Raw genomic sequence first — 20906 nt, forward strand, 5'->3', positions numbered from 1 at the left:
ACGCCTTAGAAATTCAAGTATCAAATATGGTACAGTAGACCTTATAGGCTTAATACAGAAAAGGACTATAATATTTAATTAATTCTAATTGGTCTAGTTTGTAAACCCCTGCCTATTAACATACAAAACAAGAATAACAATAAAAGAACACAAGTGGTTTAACCGATTCAGAGTTTCGAAAAGCTTCCATCACTACTGTTGACACCGCCAAATAACTTTTTGATTGCTTCTCAGTGCTCAGTACACCTCCAACCTATAGGTGGCGGCGTGGCGCTATAACAAAAAACAAAAACAAAAAAAAACAGTCTCGGGTCAATGTAAATAACTAAAAGTAAGATAACGCTTACATTTTGCGTCCAGTAAAGCCTATTTTCACTATCTAAATTACATATATTCTCCATAAATTGAAAAAATTGCCGTTTATTAGCATCTGTTATAACAAGTTTCGTAAGATCTTGTGTAATTTTCAGGGAAGGGAGGGGCCAGTATCGCTCTCATCCGGTGGAAGAGTCTTTTATCAGCAGAGTCAAGAACATGGCGGCGCTCCGTGTGGTCGTGTTCTCCGGCACCGGGAGAACCCTCCTCAACACTTCAAAATCTCTTCATGCTCCACGGGTATGGACGCATCTAGTATTTTAGTTTTTAATGTGCTCTTTTCTCGCATTCTGGTGTCTAAAGGATGTAAATATACGCCTTTATTCGTTGGCATGTCCCGGCGTCTCTTGCAGTGTATTACCTAAAGCAAGGTCACAGCAACTGTGGCTCCTCTTACATTCGCATTATAACATTTCTGCTTTTATGTTAGTGTCGTAACACATTTTGCCTATCTAATAAGGAGTATTATTTGTAAGAAATCATGTGTAGTTTGGATTAAAAAGCACTTTGGAGTCTAATAACTGATGCGAGCTGCCATTCCTTCAGTTTATCCTTGGTGACATCATTGGTCTTTGATAGTCAAAGCTTATAATAATCCTTATAGTTTTTACAGAACATGACAACTATTTCTGTTTGTTTTACAATATGCTAAAAATGTATGTCAAATGTTGATTTGAAAATGTAATCTCAATGTCACAATGTTTTAGTACTTGTTTTATTGACAGCAGAATTTGAGCTGGCATAAGCTCCAAATTTGTGTATGACCAAATGATCCTTGAAATCTAGTATGATTTGACAATGGAAATCTAGCATGATTTGACAATGTTACTGATTTGTTGGTCTGTATTTTGCACAAAGGATTTAACATGGCAAAATTACAACTTTGCTTAGTTGTGACCTAGATATCATGCATATTTCTTAATCATTTTACAGTTCTTAATTTAATTTTGTTCATAATCCAAAGCCCTCAAAAATCCTATTAAAAAATCCTCAATTACACATTTAGATTTTAATGTGGTCCCAGACTTTTGGGCTCCACCATATTTGTTATGACTTGTCTTGCCCTATTGTTATGCAATATTTATTAATACATCTTTTAATAGAAGCCAATGTAATTATAAGGAGTTTTTGTGATTGGTTGGTTTGAACGGGCATTTAAAGTCATTTAGATTTAGTCATTATTTAAAAAATAGTTTTCATGTTTTTTTGGACATGAATTCTTGAAGTGCCATATAAATAAATACCATGGTATATGAATGTGAAGACCATACCGTTGTTCATCTTATTAGTAACAATATGGAATCATTTCTCAATGCCGTGTCATTTTTGACTTGCATCTGTGAATGTTGGGATGACACTTATCGAGTTGCATTTATGCAGAGTTATCCTTCAAATTACTAACTGAAAACTAATCCTTGGGAATGTTTTTGTATTTTGTAGGCCAACATGTCATTCGCTAGCCTGCCGAAGGGGAAGAAGATCGCCCTGACCACGATTGGAGTGCTGACGACAGGAGGAGCAGGTCTGGCTCTAATGCTGCAGCAGTCAGTCAAGGCCTCTGATTTGGAGTTGCACCCACCATCATACCCCTGGAGCCACAACGGCATGCTGTCCTCCCTCGACCATGCCAGGTACCATAACCCAAATCTTGTGTACTTACTTACCAGTAGGGGTGGGAATCTCTAGGCACCTCACGATTCGATTCGATTGCGATTCGATGCTAAATCGATTATCTGAATCTTTTTTTGTGTGTGTGTGACTATAAATACTTTGCTTTAAAAGTACAAAGTAATGACCCATAAAGAATTAACGTACAATATATTTTATTAACATTGCAAAGAACCAACAGGAAAATAAATGTGTGCCTGAACTACCAGCATACTTGTAGTAAATTAACAATATAACAACGACCGGTACAGCCGAGTGTTTTTCCTCCTCTGGGTGGAAACGCGTCATATGGCTTCTCATATTTGTCGTGTTTCCGAAATATTTTAGTTTTATTCTACAAAGCTTACAATTAGTGTGACTCTTAACTGTCCAGCTCCTTTCCCCCTTCAACTTCAGAAGCAAAAATATTTCCACACGTCAGCTTTTAACGAGTGTGTTTGGATCTCGCGCGCCATCGCGTCTCTGTTATGTGCACGCCACAGACTGCACGGGCACTGCACTTCCGCGCTTCAGAGTTCCGTCTTTTGCGTTCCGTCAATATTACGTTATTATAAATATATATCTAAAAATTTATTTTTGACATTTGTGAATCGATTCAGAATCGTCCACGTCCGCATCGCGATGCATCTAAGAATCGATTTTTTTCCCCCACCCCTACTTACCAGAGTGCACAAAATGATGTTGTCTACTGATGTGATAGCAACAGTACGTTAAAGGTTATGTGTGCAATTTATGCATGACGACTAGCGGCTTTTTTGACCAGTTTCCAAAATACTTTACCCATCTACCATTTTTCAGCCAAACAGGAAAGCCCACCTCAAACACTCACAAATTATGACAAAATGTAAAAAAAAATTTAGTTAATTATCCCTTTAAACTAAGAATCGGCAAAGTTTTAAAATCATCAAAGATTTTACATTCTTTATACTCTAACCAGGAACGTTTATTTGTATCTCTCAATCATCATTGTATTATGTTTTGCCCCCCCCCCCCCCCCCCCCCACACACACACACAAAAAAAAATATACAGACATTTGATCATAAAGCGAAGCATTTAATCTTACTAAGACATATTATTATAATTATTTATAATACTGCACAAAAACCCATTTTTCTTTAGATTGTATAAAGCTTCAATAAACTCTTTCATCTAAAAAAATAAATAAATCGGGATATTGGTTTTATATAATTTCTCACTGTCTAGTGGAGTTAATGTGGCATAGCTCCCCCCTACAGTTATACAGTTATTAAATATTTGCAACGCAATATCTATTTTCAGTATATTCCTTGGTTTGCAGTATGATAAATATTTGGTCTCATTAACCACCTATAGGAGGAAGTGTACATATCAATGGACAATATATCAAATTACAGAGAAATCACAATGCTCTGAGTAAACTATTCTTTCAATGGCTTTGTTTTTCAGTATTCGTCGTGGGTATCAGGTATATAAGCAGGTGTGCTCGGCCTGTCATAGTATGGAGTACTTGGCCTTCCGTAACTTGGTAGGAGTGTCACACACAGAGGCGGAGGTCAAGACCCTGGCTGAAGAGGTGAGATTTCTTATGATGTTAGCACGCATAACCAGTGGTGGAGTACACAAATCAAGTACTTGAGTAAAAGTACAGATACCCTGACAAAATATTACTCCAGTTAAAGTATTCAATATTACTTGAGTAAAAGTACAAAAGCACTTGATTTTTAATGTACTTTTATATTAAAAGTTAAAAGTACTGATTGTTGAATGTTTATTTTGGAGTTCTATATACTCCATCCTACTCCATATTAATTGTCATATAGAAGTGCTAGTCAATAAGGAAGATTATGCAGACACTTATTATGGATTGATCTGCAAGTTAAAAAAAATCATTTTATTTTATTACCAAAACTGGTCAGTGGTCACACTGATAACTACTACTACTTTAATAACTTCTGTTACTTTAATTTCCTATTATCACTGTAAAGCTGCTTTGAAACAATCTATATTGTTAAAAGCGCTATATAAATGAAGGTGACTTGACTGACTTGACTACTGATAAAAACTATATAGTATACCATGTAGTATATGAAGAGTTCAGATGCAAAACCCTCTAAATCCGTCAGACTTATTTTCTTTAAATGAGCATTTTTTATCAGGCTCCTATGTTCACGTCCAGTAGTTTCATTTTAAAGGTACTGATAAGGTTATTAGTCATTGAATAAAATAACTTTTTTTCAAAAATGTCACTTGAGTCAATTCAGTGATTTTTAACAAATTAGATTTTCTTTTGCGTCAAAAACAGCTAAATCCACTTGTGCTTTTTTCGCAAAAACCTCTAAATCCAACTCTTTGGGACAAGACATAGTAAATAGCTGAAAAATCAATAAAAATGTAACTAGAAACACTGAAAAAGATTAGAGCACATTCATTTCAAAACTAAACAGTAGACACCTCTTTACAGGGGGGCTGAATGAGATCTGCGATTATTTGCAAATCCCACCCCATTTCTCTGCAGTCACCTTTCTGCCCTGTCTGAATAAAGACAAAAGCCCCCCCGATTCACACAGTACAACCACATTGGCAAAAAGAATTGGCGATTAAAATAGTTTAATAGTTTTAGTTTGTATAATCAAGTAGAACAGAGCAACATTCTTAAACATCAATATCTGTGCATTTTGTATAAGAAGCTTATAAGACTTAAATAATGTAAAGTAATATTATAATGTATATCTCAAGTATAATAAATCAAATTCCTTCAAAGTTACAGCACTGCACCAAGAACTGTTATGAGTGCATGCTACACTTGCGACCAAGCTATTTTCACTGTAAAGTTACCGATTTTCTTTTGCCTTGTAAATTAACGGGAAGAGTTTTGAGGTAGATAAACGACGTTCTCTTCTGCCTTTTGATGTCAGTAGGACAGGCTCCTCCATTTCATCGTACTCCATCTTAAAAATGTAAAAAATCTGAATCCAAAAACAAAACAATCTCCTCAGCCGTCTCAAAAAATCCGTCTCCTCAGCGCACCGCTCTATTGAAACAGCCTGTACTGATTCGCGCGGCTCGCGCCTTCTGATTGGTTCTCGGGATGTAGTGGCTTTTGCTGCCAAAGGGAAGTGGCGTCTAGAGGCTTTTGCCGACAAACTGATATTTCTGAATGGGCTGAGGCTGAGATTTCGAGGATTTGAAGCAAATATATTTGTTGAACGTGTACTGTGTTCAGATAGCTTTCACTCAATGTCATTATCTCATTTTTGACGGAGGTGGCGTTTAGAGGCTTTTGCATCTGAACTCTTCATATACAAATTTATATTTGTTTTTAATATTTATTATATTATATTTGTTTGTTTATGTGTTGATGAATATTAACATGCAATATAAAAACAGACATCACACGTGTTAACATTAAGAGGAACACTATGCAAATATACTAGTTTTTTATCATTTGAAACTGCTACAGCAGTGGGGAAGATGTTTGAGCATTAATTTGCCTTATTTTGATCTTATGTTAAGTTTTTACAAAACTTACCCTGTTCAGACAGTAATGCAGAAATGTGGACATGTCCAAATTCAAGCATTTCATATAGTGGGCTTTAAACAGCTCGCCCTTTTACAGCAGATTTAGTTCACAAACAACTGACAGTCGTGACCTAAATCTGATTTCTGTCAGGACCACTATCGTCAAATACGATTGACAGTTAGCATACAGTTTGGATTGGCGGTGTGTTTCTGTTATGGGCGAGAACTCCCTGCGCATCCATGCAGCCTAACATGGATAAGAGCAGCAATAGCCCCCCTTAGGGTAAACAGAACAGAACCAGCATGAATGTATTGCAGATATCATTAATTCAAGATTTTAAAATACAACATAATTCGAGAATTTATTCTGATTCAAGGGGAATCAGAATGCCAAATGCTGACTGGGTGAGAGGAGGAGCTGGGGATGGAGGAGGGTAATTAGCTCCTGAGAAACACGATAGCTGCTGAAAATACTGAAGGAGCTTATATATGTACATGGTGATAGGCAGGGTTCCAGACTGCGACCATTTTTTGAGACTGTGCGAGTTAAAATGTTATGTGGTCGCATTTGTGCGAGTGGACGCTTGAGCAACAGAACGCCATTTTCCAAACCGTGTTTTTGACTTATTCTGAATCACTACGGTACGCCTATAATAAGTGTTTATATTCTGACTATTTTATCCCGGGGTCGTCTCGGCTGCGGAGTAGCCCAGTGCCTGCGTGACTCGCCATAGACATTAACGGAGAGAAGTTCCGTCTACAATGTTCTTCCGCAAGACACGTGCAGTTTATTTATTGACGAATGTAGACGTCACGCGCATTGCACACTGATGGTGAAACGCGCCAATTACGAATTCACGAATTAAGGCATATAAAAATGATAAAAATGGTCTCACGAAACACAGAGCCCCTTCCTCCTACGTCTTTTCAGCGGTTATATTTTCCTCTGTCGAGCGATTACTCTCATGATCGCTCGACAGAGGAAAAGGAAATTATTATAAAATGCAGAAGGTAAGGAGTGTGAGATTTCTGCTTTTTGTTACAACTATAAACTTTGATAACGAAAAATCTGTTTCAGTTTATTATAATACTCTAATCTTTTAAAATGTAATGCATACATTTGAATGTTTAATGATTTTTAAAAGATAGAAAGATGATAATAGACAGATAGATAGATAGATAGAATATGATTCAAATGTAAATAGATAGATTGTATAAAATTCAAATGTAAAATGCTTAAAATTACAGATTAAAATTACTGTCCAAAATCCATGAAAATCCTGAAATTTGGCAGTGATAATTAATATATTACAGGTATTTCTGCTGCAACCCAGAAAGCCTTTGCTAGCCTTGGTCCATTAAAACCACTATTCATTAGCATGCATTGATTAATCCCATGGCATGTAGCAAAAAAAAAAGAAAAAAAGGTGCGACCAAATCAAATGCTGGTGCGACCTACTGAGAAAGTTGGTAGCACCAGTGCAACCAGTGGAAAAGCTAGTCTGGAGCCCTGATAGGTGTCATATTCCTATAGGTAGACGTGGATCAGCTGAGAGAGTCAGCTGATGCAAGCTTGACTAACGTGACCTGCCAGAACTAATGCTACGCTTGTTTTTCATTTGCAACAATAAATCCTAAGATTTGGCAGTAGTAACTTCGTCAGGCTTGTGAATTCAATGAATTGTTAACTGGAGACTCGCTCTGACCGGATCATTTGAATCAGTGAGTTGTTGACTCAAGAACAGATGCAATCAAATTGACCCTTCGCAGGGAGCTTGATTGACAGGTGATCTGACCAATCATACTTCGCCATCCGCCATTTTGTCCGACAAAGCAGTCAGGAGAGTTAGGAGATTAACATGGGAGGATTTGAACTTGAAAAACGGAATGTACTGATGCCTTTCTGCGGTTAAAACAACATTCCTTCTTATGTTCATTCATGTTTATTTGATGCTATAAATGAACTAGAAGGAAGAGATGATCGATCACGAGCAGCTTTAACTGATGCTATACAGCGATCTGTCACGACACATAAAAGAGCCACAAAACGGTATTTATTGTTTAAATTTCTTTTTAAAAAATGACCAAATTTGAAAGGTGACACTTTGTTTAATATCAAAAGTAACCGAAAAGTAACCTGGTCTGTCCTGTCTGTCAGCGTGTTGTCAGTCCGCGATGTATTTTTCACTGTGTGAGAACATGGTGTGTGTGTGTGTGAGGGCAGCGTAGCTTGTCGGACATAGCGACAGTAACTAAGGGGGGTGGGTCTTTGCGAACGGTCAATTGGTGCAATTCTTGTTCATAAATCTAATTTTATTATATATAATATAACTCAATCTAATTGCACCACTGAGTTTAATGGAATATTTTGTAGTGTTTCAAGGCACAGCAATGCAATAAAAAAATTTCCCCAGACAAGCAAGCACCTCTATCATTTTCTTTTGGAAAAATAAAACAATGTGGAGTCAGTGTCTTGTTAATGCATTTGTCACCTCACCTTTGACGCACATCTGTAATGTGGTTAACATTCTGTTATGTAGATTGAAGTTGTGGATGGTCCTGATGACACAGGAGAGATGTTCACCCGACCTGGAAAACCCTCAGATTACTTCCCCAAACCCTACTCGAACCCTGAGGCTGCCCGTGCTGCAAACAACGGCGCTCTGCCCCCTGACCTCAGCTATATTGTCAGTGCCAGGTAACGAATCACTTTGATCAGGTACAAAAAAGTCTCCATTTTACACTTTAAAAGTGTCAGACATTTCTGGCATCTGAATCCTCATAAAAGCATCACTAAAAGCCCTTTTTGTGGTCCTGTTTGCTCTGGCATTAAAAATTGTTCTACTACAAGCAATTTTAACCAAAAAATTTACTTTTATATGATTGAGAGAGATTAAACTCTATAGATTTGTTATCATACTGCTGTTTTTCTTTTCCAAACTTTTTTTCTCTTACATTTTATGATTTCTATTTCTCTCTCTCAGGCATGGAGGGGAAGATTACGTGTTCTCTCTCCTGACCGGTTACTGTGATCCTCCGGCTGGTGTGTCCATGAGAGAGGGCCTTTATTACAACCCTTATTTCCCTGGTCAGGCCATTGGTATGGCACCACCCATCTACAACGAGGTGCTTGAGTTTGATGATGGTGAGTTTAGCTTTCTAGTATCATTGCCCCTTTTGAGATGCACTTCAATTCATATTTCTACTAGGACTGTCAATAGATAATCTTATGTCTGTCATTAATACAACTCGTTACTTTTCTTTTTTGCCTTCTAAATATAGTGCATTAATTTTGAATGCATTAAATTCCTTTTGGTGGAAAGGAGGGAATAAAATTACAAGATTTGTCAGCCCGCAGGTGGCATTCTCTTTAACGGTATATTTTACTCATAGGTTGTATTTCATACTTGCTGGGCTTTGATTATAATTCAATTCTGCCATACAAAGACTGCAGAGGACTTTTCTGTGTTAAATATCCCTTCTGATTTGATATACATATAAATTAGCCATTTAGACGTTTTTTCCCATTTACTGATAAATTAATCCTCTCTACTGGATTAAAGTCATTATGAGCTAATGCCCATTAGGTAAATAACATATGAAGTATTACAGAGTCAGAGTTTTTTAATGGCTCACTTTTTCTCCATAGGAACCCCTGCCACCATGAGCCAGGTTGCTAAAGATGTTTGTACTTTCCTGAGGTGGGCATCCGAGCCAGAACATGACCAACGCAAACGTATGGGATTGAAGGTTTGTGTTTTCCTGATTTCTTCACCACCAGTTTATTTCTTCAGGCTCAACTGACATCATTTGATATTGGTAGAAGGTTAGATTTATGTAATGCAAAACTACACTGCCCGGCCAAAAAAAAGTTTCTGTATGGATTTAAATAGGCAAATGCTTAAGAGTCTATGTTTGGGTCATTATTGCAGGGATTCAAAAAAATGATGGAAATAAATGTGATGTTTCCATAAAGAGGTGCATTTTTTATTTATTTGCTCAAGATCTTGTATTGACAATGCAAGAGTCAAGCACTCTGTAAAGTCTCCTTCAGCACATTACAAAGACTTTCACTGAATTTAAGGTCTGGACTCAGAGGTGCCGATTCATGTGTGAAAATGATTCTTCATGCTCCCTCCCAACCATTCTTACACAATTTGATCCTGATGAATCTTGACATTGTCATTCTGGAATATGGCCATGATGTGTTTTCCTACATGGTCGTTTAAGAAATGAAAAGCAACACACTCCATCAATTAGGGTTAGAAGAAGAACTGTTGCCAAACAAAATGCTAGAAACATAATAATCACTGAAATAATAATCCAATAATAGACCCTTAATCATTTGCCTATTTAAATCCAAACAGCACCTTTTTTTATTTTTTTATTTTGCTGTGCAGTGTCAATGACCACAGTGTAACAGAAAAGCAAAACATGCATGCTATTCATCCTACTTCTAATAAAAATAGTGCTAATTGTTTTTCTCTCATTCTCTCTGCAGTTGTTGATGGGCGCTTCCATACTTGTTCCCTTGGTCTACTACATGAAGAGGCACAGGTGGTCCGTGCTGAAGAGCAGAAAGATTGCCTACAGGCCTCCCAAATAAAGCCAAACTTCTGCCTTCACCAGGCCTTGACGCAACGTAAAAACCTGATTCACAATTCTCCGATCTTTTTCAGAATGCACAATGCTTCAAGATAAGGTTGCTGTCATCAATAACTGCTGGACATCCTATCAGATAGATGTCCTTGCTCCTAAATGACTTGGGGAGTGGGATCTGAGACAACCTTTGTGATGTTTTACTGTAAAATAAATATTATCTCAATGAATTATTTGTGGTTGTTTGCAAGGCGATGTGTTCAGAGGTGAAAATCAAAAATACATTTGCAACCTTCTTGTGCTTTGTGAGATCTGTCCTCGCTCTAGGCTCTCTACACTTTGTTGTATAAATATTTAATAAAAGCGGTATACCCTAATGACCTCTTATAACAATTCTGTTTACTATCTGATTCTGTCTGATCATTTAGATTCATTAATTTAGCTGGAGTTTGTTTTTTTTATCTAAAAAAAAAACTAAAAATTAGGAAATACTAAAGCCATTTATTGAAAACGACAGTAACAAATTAGATGTACTGCAATGTACATAACATCCCAACCTTAGAACTTTATAAGTTCATAGAAGTGTAGAAAATGTTGTGAATTAACTGTTTGTAGACAGTCTGTTTTTTTTAGATGTCCTGAAGGTTGTGTTAGACTAGACCAGAATACTAATTTTGCTGGGGTTTTTTATGTTTTTATAACTTTCTCTAAATTTTTAGATAATCATGCTCCGAGATCTTCATACCTGCAGGTCTAATCTGCTGTCAAGTGTAAAAATAAATTTTATGTGCTTCGATTTGACAACATAAGGCAGAAACAGAAGGAATGATTTTAATAGGTCCCAAAAGTTTTTTTTTACAACTTAATCAATCTTAATATATCCTTGTGGTTTAACTTTAAAGATGAAATGAAGAATGCAAAACAATGTGGAGTCAGTGTTTATAACTTACACACACACCTATATGGTATATGTATACATTTATAAAACAAAATATAAAACTACATGAAAATAAAAAAAATAGGGATTACTAATAAGTTAAATAATAAATTAAATATCAATATAATTTAATTTAAAGTGTCAGTTGGTTGTGAAATTTAGGTCGACATAAAGCAGACGACTTCGTGTATAGAGAAAATAAACGTTTAATACTCCCGTATTCTCGGTAGCATAGATTAATAAAATATCTTTAACGGTTATTCCATATTTTGACTTTCATTGGTAACATTGAAACAAAATTCCAATATCCGATTTAACTTGCAAAATAAATCAAATAAACGCCACATAATATGTATTTGTTAATATCTGTATATTTAAATAAAGCTGCATTGCATGGTTACATTTTATAACTTTGATCTATCATCTTACTAATTTAAGCTACTTTTTGTCTGTAATGTCGGGTGTATAAAACGTTAAGTGACTAATATAAGAATAGTATATTAATGTCGGTCTAAAATACATGTCAGCCTATAAAAACAAATATTTTAATCATTTTGTTTTTAAATGGTAAGAAATGATTAAATAATAAATATCTTAAATAGTTTTTACGATGCAGATATTTCAGATCTGCCACTAGAGCGTCAACAGAGGAGAGACCATAGACAGGAGAGACGCTCCAGCTACGCGGTGGAATCTGATTGGCTGGGAGGATTCCATCACTTCCTCGATGTACCGGAAATGGGTCACTGGAAATAGAAGTGACGGCTAGCTTTACCGCCGCACGAGAGGGAGAATGGATGCGTTAAATAAACTTAAACAATTTGACGCTTATCCGAAAACTCTAGAGGACTTCAGGATCAAAACATGTGGAGGAGCCGCGGGTGAGTGATATAGATCCACCGTTACCTGTAGAGGTGCTGAGCGCCATTCATACACACAGACTCATGGGGAGAAACACTACCGAACAGGCTAATTAACATAACGTCTTAAAATATGTACATCTAATTACATATTTAAATGAGACTAAATGAACATAGCTTGATTGGAAAATGTCACTGGGGGCTCATAAATCCAAGCCTGTATGAGATAAGAGTCATGCCTAATGTGACTGTGATTTAAATGCAATGTAGATCACTTGCTTCCTAATTCACATGTTCTTTGTTCACTTTATAGTGACCATCATCAGTGGACTTATCATGTTGATTCTGTTCTTCTCCGAACTGCAGTATTATCTAACTAAGGAGGTGGGTGAATGACTTCAACTTGTGCATAATATGTCTCAATCTCATGACATCGGTCAGTCTATAGTGGTTGTGTATGGAGAGTTTATTTTCTTTATAGTGCACTGTTCATAAAGTTTTGATGAAACATCTTTGGGTTCTGGGTTTGATGTCGTCTCTTTTAGGTCTATCCTGAACTATTTGTAGACACTTCCAGAGGAGACAAACTAAGGATCAACATTGATGTTATATTTCCACATATGCCTTGTGCCTGTAAGCAAACATTTTGTTCTGTACTTTATGTTTGGGTGGTCAGTCCTGCTGAATACTTTGTAGATAAAAGTTATGTCCTGTTGTTCATGTTCATGTGCTGTAAAACCATATAAGCGAATAAAATGAAAAATTTGAATCGGGCTCGGTTAAGAAATTATACTATAAGTTATTATGATAGAAAGAAAGCCCTATACTGTAAAATGTGTTGAAAAACCTGAAATGATCAGGTCATAGCATGTGTGGATTGCTGCCTGTCAAGAACATGTCCGTGTCATATTCCACCCCACACTTACCCAATCAATGTTGGTGTCATATTTATTTTTCATATTTATATTTTAGTTGTTTTCTCTGTGTGCAGATGTTATTGAGATGTTTGTTATTTTGTTTTCATAGATCTGAGCATTGATGCCATGGACGTAGCAGGGGAGCAGCAGCTGGACGTGGAGCATAACTTGTTTAAACAGAGACTCGACAAAGATGGCCAGCCGGTCACAACTGAGGCTGAAAAACACGGTCAGCATCATCACATCAAGTGCTTGAACAAACTGATGTTCTTATATTCTGCTGAAAAATGTACAGTGTATCGTTCTTGAAAGCTGCTCATAAAGTGATTTCACATTAACTATAATTGCATGAATGCAATTTTCAAGCTAACTTTAACACAATGTTCACACATACTTAAAATATTTAAATAAAGGATTAGTTCAACCATAAGTGAAAGTGAAAAAAGGGACACCAATGGATATTGTTGTGGTGCTTGTCTTGTTTTGTGAACTTTAAAAGATTTCAAATCTTCGAAAACAAGAATTGTATTAATGCAGTTGTCAATCTAACTTTAATCATCTGTTTAAACATACTTAAAATATTTATACACAAGTAATAGTTCACCCATAAGTATTGAGAAAAAGGAGAAATGTTATACTTTTATAGTGCGTTTGTTCTCTTTGTGCACTTTAAAATATTACAATTCTTCAAAAAAAATGCTATTTCTAAATAATAAAAGCTATAAAATAAAAGCGGGACATTTTATTACAAACATGGTTTTACAATAAAGATCACAGATTGTAGAATATATGCTATGATTTGACTTGCTGTTGTCGTCTGTGCAGATTTAGGCAAAGTGGAGGAAGGGGTGTTTGACCCCAGTACGCTGGATCCTGAGCGCTGCGAGAGCTGTTATGGAGCAGAGACTGAAGATTTCAAGTGAGTTTCACCACCACAAACTGAGCAGCTGTGGTTTTATGAAAAATGAGACATTTGCTTAAAGAACAGGTCTTTCTACTGGTGTGAAACCGGTTCTGAAAAATTTAGTTACAATCTTTGTAGTTGACAGACACTTGACACGTACATAGTCAAGATACCAGCTCAAGTTCATAGTCACCTGGCTGAATGAAAGAGGAAGAGATTGATGAGAAGTTTAAAAATCCTCCAGGGCATCTGTCTTCACACTTCACACAATTTGCAAATCACATTTACAAATAACATTTGTAGTGTAAACTCTAAAGTTTCCTGCAAAATACTTTCACTGGAAATGCATTTGAGACATGTTAATACAAAGTGTATATGGCAATCTGTGTAGTATTATTAATTATCGATGATAATAGAATTTAATAGTATTTGAATTCGTTTTTATTTTTTTATTTCAGTTTTTGTTTAATTTTAGTTTGTTTTAGTAATTTTGTTATTTGCTTTGTTTTCTTTTAGTACTTCAACTTATTTCATTTCAGTTAGTTGCCAAAGCAACATTTGTCATTTTCATCTAAAGGCCCATTCGCATAACTGTAATGGTAAAGATATAGTTCTAAATATAAAAGTGTAGAAGAGTCCACACCAAAACTATAATGATAACAGCACAGAAAAATGGTTTCGGAATCACTTTCAGGACGACTTTTTCCAGCTGATGAATGATAAAAACATTGAGAGCCAATCAGAATCCATCCTGAGCTTGATGCATTTAAAGTGGTAGACAACAAAACTGCAGCACATGCTTAGAATGGTGTGGATGCTAATATAGTTATCATTATTCAATTATGGAAAAACTGTGGATCTGAGGCTGTCTGATGTTAATACCAGGTGTATACAGCCAAAGTTTATGATTGTGATTGTTCTTCAGGTGTTGCAATACCTGTGATGATGTGCGGGAGGCATATCGGCGGCGCGGCTGGGCGTTTAAGACCCCTGACTCCATTGAGCAGTGTAAGAGAGAGGGCTTCAGCCAGAAGATGCAGGACCAGAAGAATGAGGGATGTCAAGTCTATGGCTTTCTGGAGGTCAATAAGGTAACAAGCAGCCCATGATTTGATTTCTGAATCAATTGCTGCGTCCAAAATCAAACACTTCCATTATATTATATATAGTATGCGAACAGAGTAGTATGTCCAAATATATAGTAGGGGAAAAGTACCTGGATGACCTACTACTTCCGCCGAGATTCTGAAGTGTGCATTCAATGTACACTTCACTATCGCATGAGACCACAGGGGAGGATTTGTGAATGGTGGTGTAACAAAGCATCTGACGCCGTAGGTCACACGACAGTGACAACATGGCGGATGTAGACTTCCAAATTTCATTCATTCTACTCATTCATTCATAGTACAACATACTTTTTTAACGGTCATGAAGTAAACAAATGTAGTACAGTATGGGATTTTGGACGAAGTGAATGTTTTAGGTTAAACTACAAGCTTATACATTTTATAAAAATCACAAAAATGTTTTTATATTTCTCCAGGTGGCAGGAAATTTCCATTTTGCCCCTGGAAAGAGCTTCCAGCAGTCTCATGTACATGGTAAAGACTCATGTTTAGTTATCAAGTATGAATCAAACACAAGTCAAAGCTTTTAGGTCTGATGCAGAGGCATGTTTAGTAGTTTTAGCCTATTAACCTGTTTAAAGTCTGGATGCCCAAACCTTTTGTATTCTGTTTAAAAAATGATTATTATTTTGATCAAATTGAAACGGATTTTGAATAAAGCCTATGAGCCGGTATGCATCAGATCTTAAAGTCTTGTCTGCATGTAGCTTCTCATTTATTACTGTGTAAATGAGTGTGTGGTGAGCCATTCAGTGCCGCTAAGATCTGCATTTGTATTTATTTAGTGAAATACACAATGCATGTCTTTTCATTTGCTTTTTCTGCCTGCTTTCTCAAAACTGTTCATCAGTCTGTCCTTGCACCGGAGTATCTGTAGTTTAAATCACCTCAAAGTCTGTTTTATATTGGCCAGTTGCCAAGTTTCTGGGCTGATGAACAGTTTCTTGTCCCGTCATTGTGAATGCAAGTGTGCCTTTTAAGATCGTATTATTTCCTCTATGCATTCATTACCTTGTGGTGTTGTTGACCATGGATGCTCTAAATCAAAGCGGTTTTATTAATGAAATGATTTTTGGGAAGTCTGGGTTTTTAACTTGGGGACAAAAAGGTTTCTACGCTTTCCCATCAAAGCTCACAATCTTTCTCAGTAACAAGGTACAGGACTAACACCGGTTACGCTTGGTCATGCAAAGGCTATTCTTCCAATAGTTTAAGTGCATATCCAATACTTCATAAATAGACCCTGGATTCAAGTCTCAAACATTATTTCAATAGCCCTGCTTCAGGAAAAAAAAAAAAAGAGAGAGAGATGAGTCTCACAATTTGGCCATTGCAATTTGACTCTAGTATTGGAATGAGCTTAAAGGGCCAGTGGTTGTCACAAATTCCTCTTGAAAACTTTGCTTTCCAAAATCGAAGCCATTTAGTGACTATTTTCTTTTCTTTCTGCAGTGCATGCTGTGGAAAGTAAGTTGATCTTTTATATTTTAATAAATCTTTATTCCAAGACAAGTTAGAATTTACCTTGTTACTACATCAGTAACTCTGCTTTTCTCTGCACATTATTTAAGATTTAGTCTATAACAAATAGTCAGTTTGTGAGTTGACATTGCAGGGGCTTCTATAACATCAATTAATTTGTCACGATTCTCATCAGCAAGCGCATCTGTGACCACTTAATGTACTACGCTCTGCCTTTGTTTAAAAAAAGTGCCAATTTCTAGGCTAACCAAGTTTACTCAGTTGAGGTGCATTTACAAATTGTGGGTCTTTCGAAACATTTATTCATGTTGTCAATTGATTTCTTTATTTTCAGTTCATGATCTGCAGAGCTTTGGACTAGACAATGTGAGTTGCTTCACTTCTTTTCAATAACCCTGACTGCCATTGCCCATAATATTAGACCTAACAGAATGTGTTTGGTATGACCATAGATCAACATGACACATTTCATCAAGCATCTTTCATTCGGCAAGGACTATCCTGGAATTGTCAACCCTTTAGATGAGACTAATGTAGCAGCACCTCAAGGTAAGTGTGTGCCGTTTCTTATTTTCACGCCTAAACTAAAAATGTGTTCCTAAGAACATAGTGTTATCCAGAATTAAAGAGCCCTTCTTCATCTTGTGTGTTCATTTCATTGTCAGCCCTCCATAAACAGCAGAAAGGCCACTGCTAAAGGTCAATCCCATGTAGCTTATTCTAATGGACACAAATAAAAAGAAGGGGGGCTGTCTTCAAAGTGTCAAAATCTAGTAACCATCAACAATTTAATCTTAGATTGAGCCCAAGATTTACAGAAAAATCTGTTTTCTTCAATCAGTCTTTATTGACACCCGTGTCCTTGAATGGGGGTATGATAACAAATAAATGAATCTACAAAAGTCCTATCAGTTGAGAAGTGGCATTAGTGTGATCTCAGCAGCGGATGCCCATCCCAATCGACATGAAGGTTCCGAACGTGCCGCCGCTTTGCATCATGGTCTTCCCAACTCCGCCCATCAACTCTCGACCCCTCATGCCGATCCTGAAAGGAACAAAACACTCTATTAAAACAATTGAACCGCTTTTCTGCCAAAATATCAGTAAAACCCAAAATATGACAGTCTTCATACCTGAGACAGGAGAAAGTTCCGAACATGGCGCCTGCAGCCATGCCCACGGCAAACCCCATCATGAAGCCCATCTTGACTCTGTCAAAGCAACTGGGCTGCGTCTGTCCATACGGTCCTACCGACACCGGCATCTGAAAGGAGGATGATGCAGACTTTAATTTTTGGCAAAAAATTATTCATGCAACATTTTTTATTTTATATATATGTATAAAATATATATGTATAAATACATCATTTAAAATATTAAATATTTCATTTTTGTCGCGTTGCGAGTTATTTAACATATAATGACCTCTATAATGCTGCTCGTATTCTAGGTAGTAGCTCAGTTTTTTTACTGATAAACTAGACACCTGCGTTTTATATAAGGAAATGTAGTTATATGAGCAACTGGAATGAAATGGTCTTATTTATGAGGTCTAAATGACTTCGCTTTTATAGATTTTAGTTTTACTTCAACCTTAATGTTAATGTATTGCACGTGAGTCGTCTATTTCGTTTAATGTCACCAAGGTATCTAGCCTTGAACAAACTTTTCAGGAAATATATTTGAAGAAAATCTGCTTACCTTGTTCAAATCGCTATGTGAGTGCCTCTGTTAGTTAGTTTTCTGGTAGATTTGTTAAGTGTTTGTTATAAGACTGCTTCACACGGACGCCATTACTTGACAGGAAGTGGTTGGTGTTTAAATTACAAGCGGAGAATGCGAGGCTCTAAAGGGCAGCAGCGCCCTCTAGCGGTGTGTTCCGAGCTGGAGATTCACCCTAGCGGTGAAGGATGGAACTGCAGGCTGTTTGTGATGAAATGTCAAATTAGTTTATTCTTTTAAATGTGTTAACGTCAAACAATCACGTTTATTAACTTTTTATAATCTCTTATACAAAGGCAATTTTTAGATTTGTTACTCTTCATAATGGAAAGATTAGGTCACAAATGGTAACTCTTCAAAAATAAAATCTTTAAAAATAAAATGTGTTGTCAGTGCAAGGGGATTATAAGAGAATAATTTGGAAATAATAGTTCAGCTGACACGAAACGTTGAGATACTGTATGTTATATTGACCTATGCACTCTTTTGCTCTACAGCATCAATGATGTACCAGTATTTTGTGAAGATTGTGCCAACGATATACGTTAAAGGAGATGGAGAGGTAAGGGAGCTGAGCTATTTGGGGAATAAAAACAGAAATAAATGGATAAAAACTGTGTCTACTTAGTATTAGTACCACTGGCAAAAAATTATTAATTTATTAAGGTTTTACATTACTGGCAATAACTGAGGAAGTAACAATGATATATTGCTGGTTTTCATGGTAATCTTTTATGTTAATTAAGAAGACTCTTTAAGGTGTTTTAAAAAACAAGTTTTTCCTTTTACTTTAGGTTGTTAAAACAAACCAGTTTTCAGTAACAAGACATGAGAAAGTAGCGAATGGGCTGATTGGAGATCAGGGTTTACCTGGTGTGTTTGTGCTTTATGAGCTGTCTCCAATGATGGTGAAATTCACAGAGAAGCAGAGGTACGTCTCCTGTCATTGTTGTTCATTCTCATTTCATTACAGTCCATACATTATGTAAGAATCAGTCTAAAGCATGATGGAATATAGCGATTTTTAGTGTTTCATATATTTTTGTGTGGGCTTTCCTCCGCAGGTCTTTCACCCATTTCCTAACCGGAGTTTGTGCTATTATAGGAGGTGTTTTCACAGGTGAGATTTTCACAGAAATGCACTATATGGGCAGAATGAAAGAATACAGACTGCATAAACCTACTTTTACTGCTTGTTTTTACTGTGGCGGGAACATTTTATATGCTTAGTGCACGTCTTGTACATGAGAAGAGTGTAAAATCCAGCCTAACCATTTCCAGTTTAAATGGTTGAAGATTAGTTTTACCTTTTTAATTCAGTTGAACCATATAATGAAGGAACAATAGTCAACAAGTTTCCAGCATCATGCATGTAAACACCTTTAAAACTCTTTCCAAAGCATCATGCATCAAGTTGTTTGAAAGAAAAAAAACAGTGTGGCGACTTCGAAAAAGCTATAATAGGGCTACATGCTTTTGAAAAAAAAAAAAAAAAATCTGTTAAAAATTGTGATTGCGATTTTAAAATGTATGCTTTATTATTATTAACTAAATAAGCAATAAGAAAAAAATATTATTGTAACATTTCACTTTAAAAATGTAGTATTTAAAAAAAATACAATACAACTGTAAAATTGTAAATATAATTGTCCTAAGATATATAATATATTTATTAGCATTTTTTGTCACTCTAAATCATAGTGTGTGTATATATATATATATATATACTGTGTTTTAGAATGATAAAAAAGTATATATTATATATTCATTATTATTTTTTATATATATATATATATATATTTAATTTTTTTATATATAGGCCTATCTTTTACAATTTAATTATCGATCTAAACTGAATCGATTTGTGATTTAGGTTTCATTTCGATTTATTATGCAGCCCTTATTAATAATATAATTTATTAGCATTTTTTAACTAAATATTAATCCCCATATTTTTGTTGTTGTTGTTTATTCGCTTTTTTTACAACTTTACTGTGGACTGTTAAAACAACATGCAGACAGCAGTGTGTCACTCCAGGGATGTAGATGGGCTCTTTATCTCACCTAGTCTGTTCCTCTCCTGTTCCTTCAGTTGCTGGACTCATCGATTCGTTGATATACCACTCAGCAAGAGCCATACAGAAGAAGATCGAGCTGGGTAAAGCATCCTAGCAGCGCAGGGACTGTGTCTGGAAACCTCTGTTTTAAAGGGAAGATGCCACAATGAAAGCCCGCAGACTGTTTGTTGTTGTGGCCACAGAGCAGTATCCATCGACACGGGCCCCTCGCAAACAAGCACAGGAACCGCACAAGGACCTGTGACTAAGACACTGGCCGACTGAATTTTGGAGGATCATATGGACTCGTTCGCGTCAGCGGTACGCCGATGCATCAGTGGTTTACCTCTGCAAATCAAAGCTTTCTTTCGGAGATTTGGGCCTTTGAATTATTTGTTCTTTATGAATCGCTCCTTGGTTGATTTAAAAAATTGTAGTGTTACCTGATCAAGAAACCAGTGTTTTCCTGCCCGTCATACACTGTCAGAGTTTGGCAGACTAAACCAGCAGTTTTAACAGTAGTTTGAATGAGTTTCGGTCCCTACAGAAGAATCAGAAGCGGCAGCCTTTGTCAAACTGGAAAAGACACAAGCGATCTCAACAGGAACCCGGTTCTGTCATCAAGCACACAAACTACTCACAGAAACAGAGACTGCAGTCTGTACAGATGTCTGAGGTTTTTTTGTAATTGCACCTTTAACTCTAAATTCAGGTGTGTGTGTGTGTGTGTGTGTGTGTGTGTGTGTGTGTGTGTGT

General features: G+C 36.3%; 3 protein-coding genes across 4 annotated transcripts; 2 read left to right on the forward strand and 1 right to left on the reverse strand.

The window, feature by feature from the left end:
- The first annotated feature begins 467 nt into the window (after positions 1-467).
- Positions 468-10518, forward strand: LOC130104071 (cytochrome c1, heme protein, mitochondrial). Its single transcript, XM_056270476.1, has 7 exons — positions 468-615; positions 1816-2006; positions 3470-3596; positions 8083-8240; positions 8527-8687; positions 9192-9292; positions 10044-10518. The coding sequence occupies exons 1-7, from the start codon at positions 535-537 to the stop codon at positions 10146-10148; spliced, it is 924 nt and encodes a 307-aa protein (XP_056126451.1). The 5' UTR covers positions 468-534; the 3' UTR covers positions 10149-10518.
- Positions 10519-11799: 1281 nt separating this feature from the next.
- Positions 11800-20377, forward strand: ergic3 (ERGIC and golgi 3). 2 transcript variants are annotated; one of them, XM_056270472.1, is made up of 14 exons: positions 11800-11959; positions 12252-12322; positions 12484-12571; positions 12965-13084; positions 13681-13774; positions 14685-14850; positions 15306-15363; positions 16342-16356; positions 16706-16737; positions 16824-16920; positions 18591-18655; positions 18888-19024; positions 19158-19213; positions 20186-20377. In XM_056270472.1, the coding sequence occupies exons 1-14, from the start codon at positions 11872-11874 to the stop codon at positions 20263-20265; spliced, it is 1167 nt and encodes a 388-aa protein (XP_056126447.1). In that variant the 5' UTR covers positions 11800-11871; the 3' UTR covers positions 20266-20377. The 2 variants fall into 2 exon arrangements, with proteins under 2 accessions (XP_056126447.1, XP_056126448.1); XM_056270473.1 differs by lacking the exon at positions 16342-16356.
- Positions 17195-18219, reverse strand: romo1 (reactive oxygen species modulator 1). The gene is made up of 3 exons (XM_056270477.1): positions 18073-18219; positions 17505-17635; positions 17195-17416 (listed from the first exon to the last, which is right to left on the reverse strand). Exons 2-3 carry the CDS (start codon positions 17633-17635, stop codon positions 17308-17310), a joined length of 240 nt encoding a protein of 79 aa, XP_056126452.1. The 5' UTR covers positions 18073-18219; the 3' UTR covers positions 17195-17307.
- Positions 20378-20906: the final 529 nt, after the last annotated feature.

This window comes from Rhinichthys klamathensis, unplaced genomic scaffold, assembly GCF_029890125.1.
Source record: "Rhinichthys klamathensis goyatoka isolate OS25496 unplaced genomic scaffold, OSU_Roscu_1.1 h1tg000303l_1, whole genome shotgun sequence".
Lineage (NCBI taxonomy): Eukaryota > Metazoa > Chordata > Actinopteri > Cypriniformes > Leuciscidae > Rhinichthys > Rhinichthys klamathensis.

Coding starts and splice junctions, on each gene's coding strand:
- ergic3 (XM_056270472.1), top strand. CDS start 11,872: ATGGATGCGTTAAATAAACTTAAACAATTTGACGCTTATCCGAAAACT. Junction 12,572..12,964: donor TCCACATATGCCTTGTGCCT/GTAAGCAAACAT, acceptor TTGTTTTCATAG/ATCTGAGCATTGATGCCATG. Junction 13,775..14,684: donor GCAGAGACTGAAGATTTCAA/GTGAGTTTCACC, acceptor ATTGTTCTTCAG/GTGTTGCAATACCTGTGATG.
- LOC130104071 (XM_056270476.1), top strand. CDS start 535: ATGGCGGCGCTCCGTGTGGTCGTGTTCTCCGGCACCGGGAGAACCCTC. Junction 2,007..3,469: donor TCCTCCCTCGACCATGCCAG/GTACCATAACCC, acceptor TTTGTTTTTCAG/TATTCGTCGTGGGTATCAGG. Junction 3,597..8,082: donor TCAAGACCCTGGCTGAAGAG/GTGAGATTTCTT, acceptor TCTGTTATGTAG/ATTGAAGTTGTGGATGGTCC.
- romo1 (XM_056270477.1), bottom strand. CDS start 17,635: ATGCCGGTGTCGGTAGGACCGTATGGACAGACGCAGCCCAGTTGCTTT. Junction 17,417..17,504: donor GGAACTTTCTCCTGTCTCAG/GTATGAAGACTG, acceptor TGTTCCTTTCAG/GATCGGCATGAGGGGTCGAG.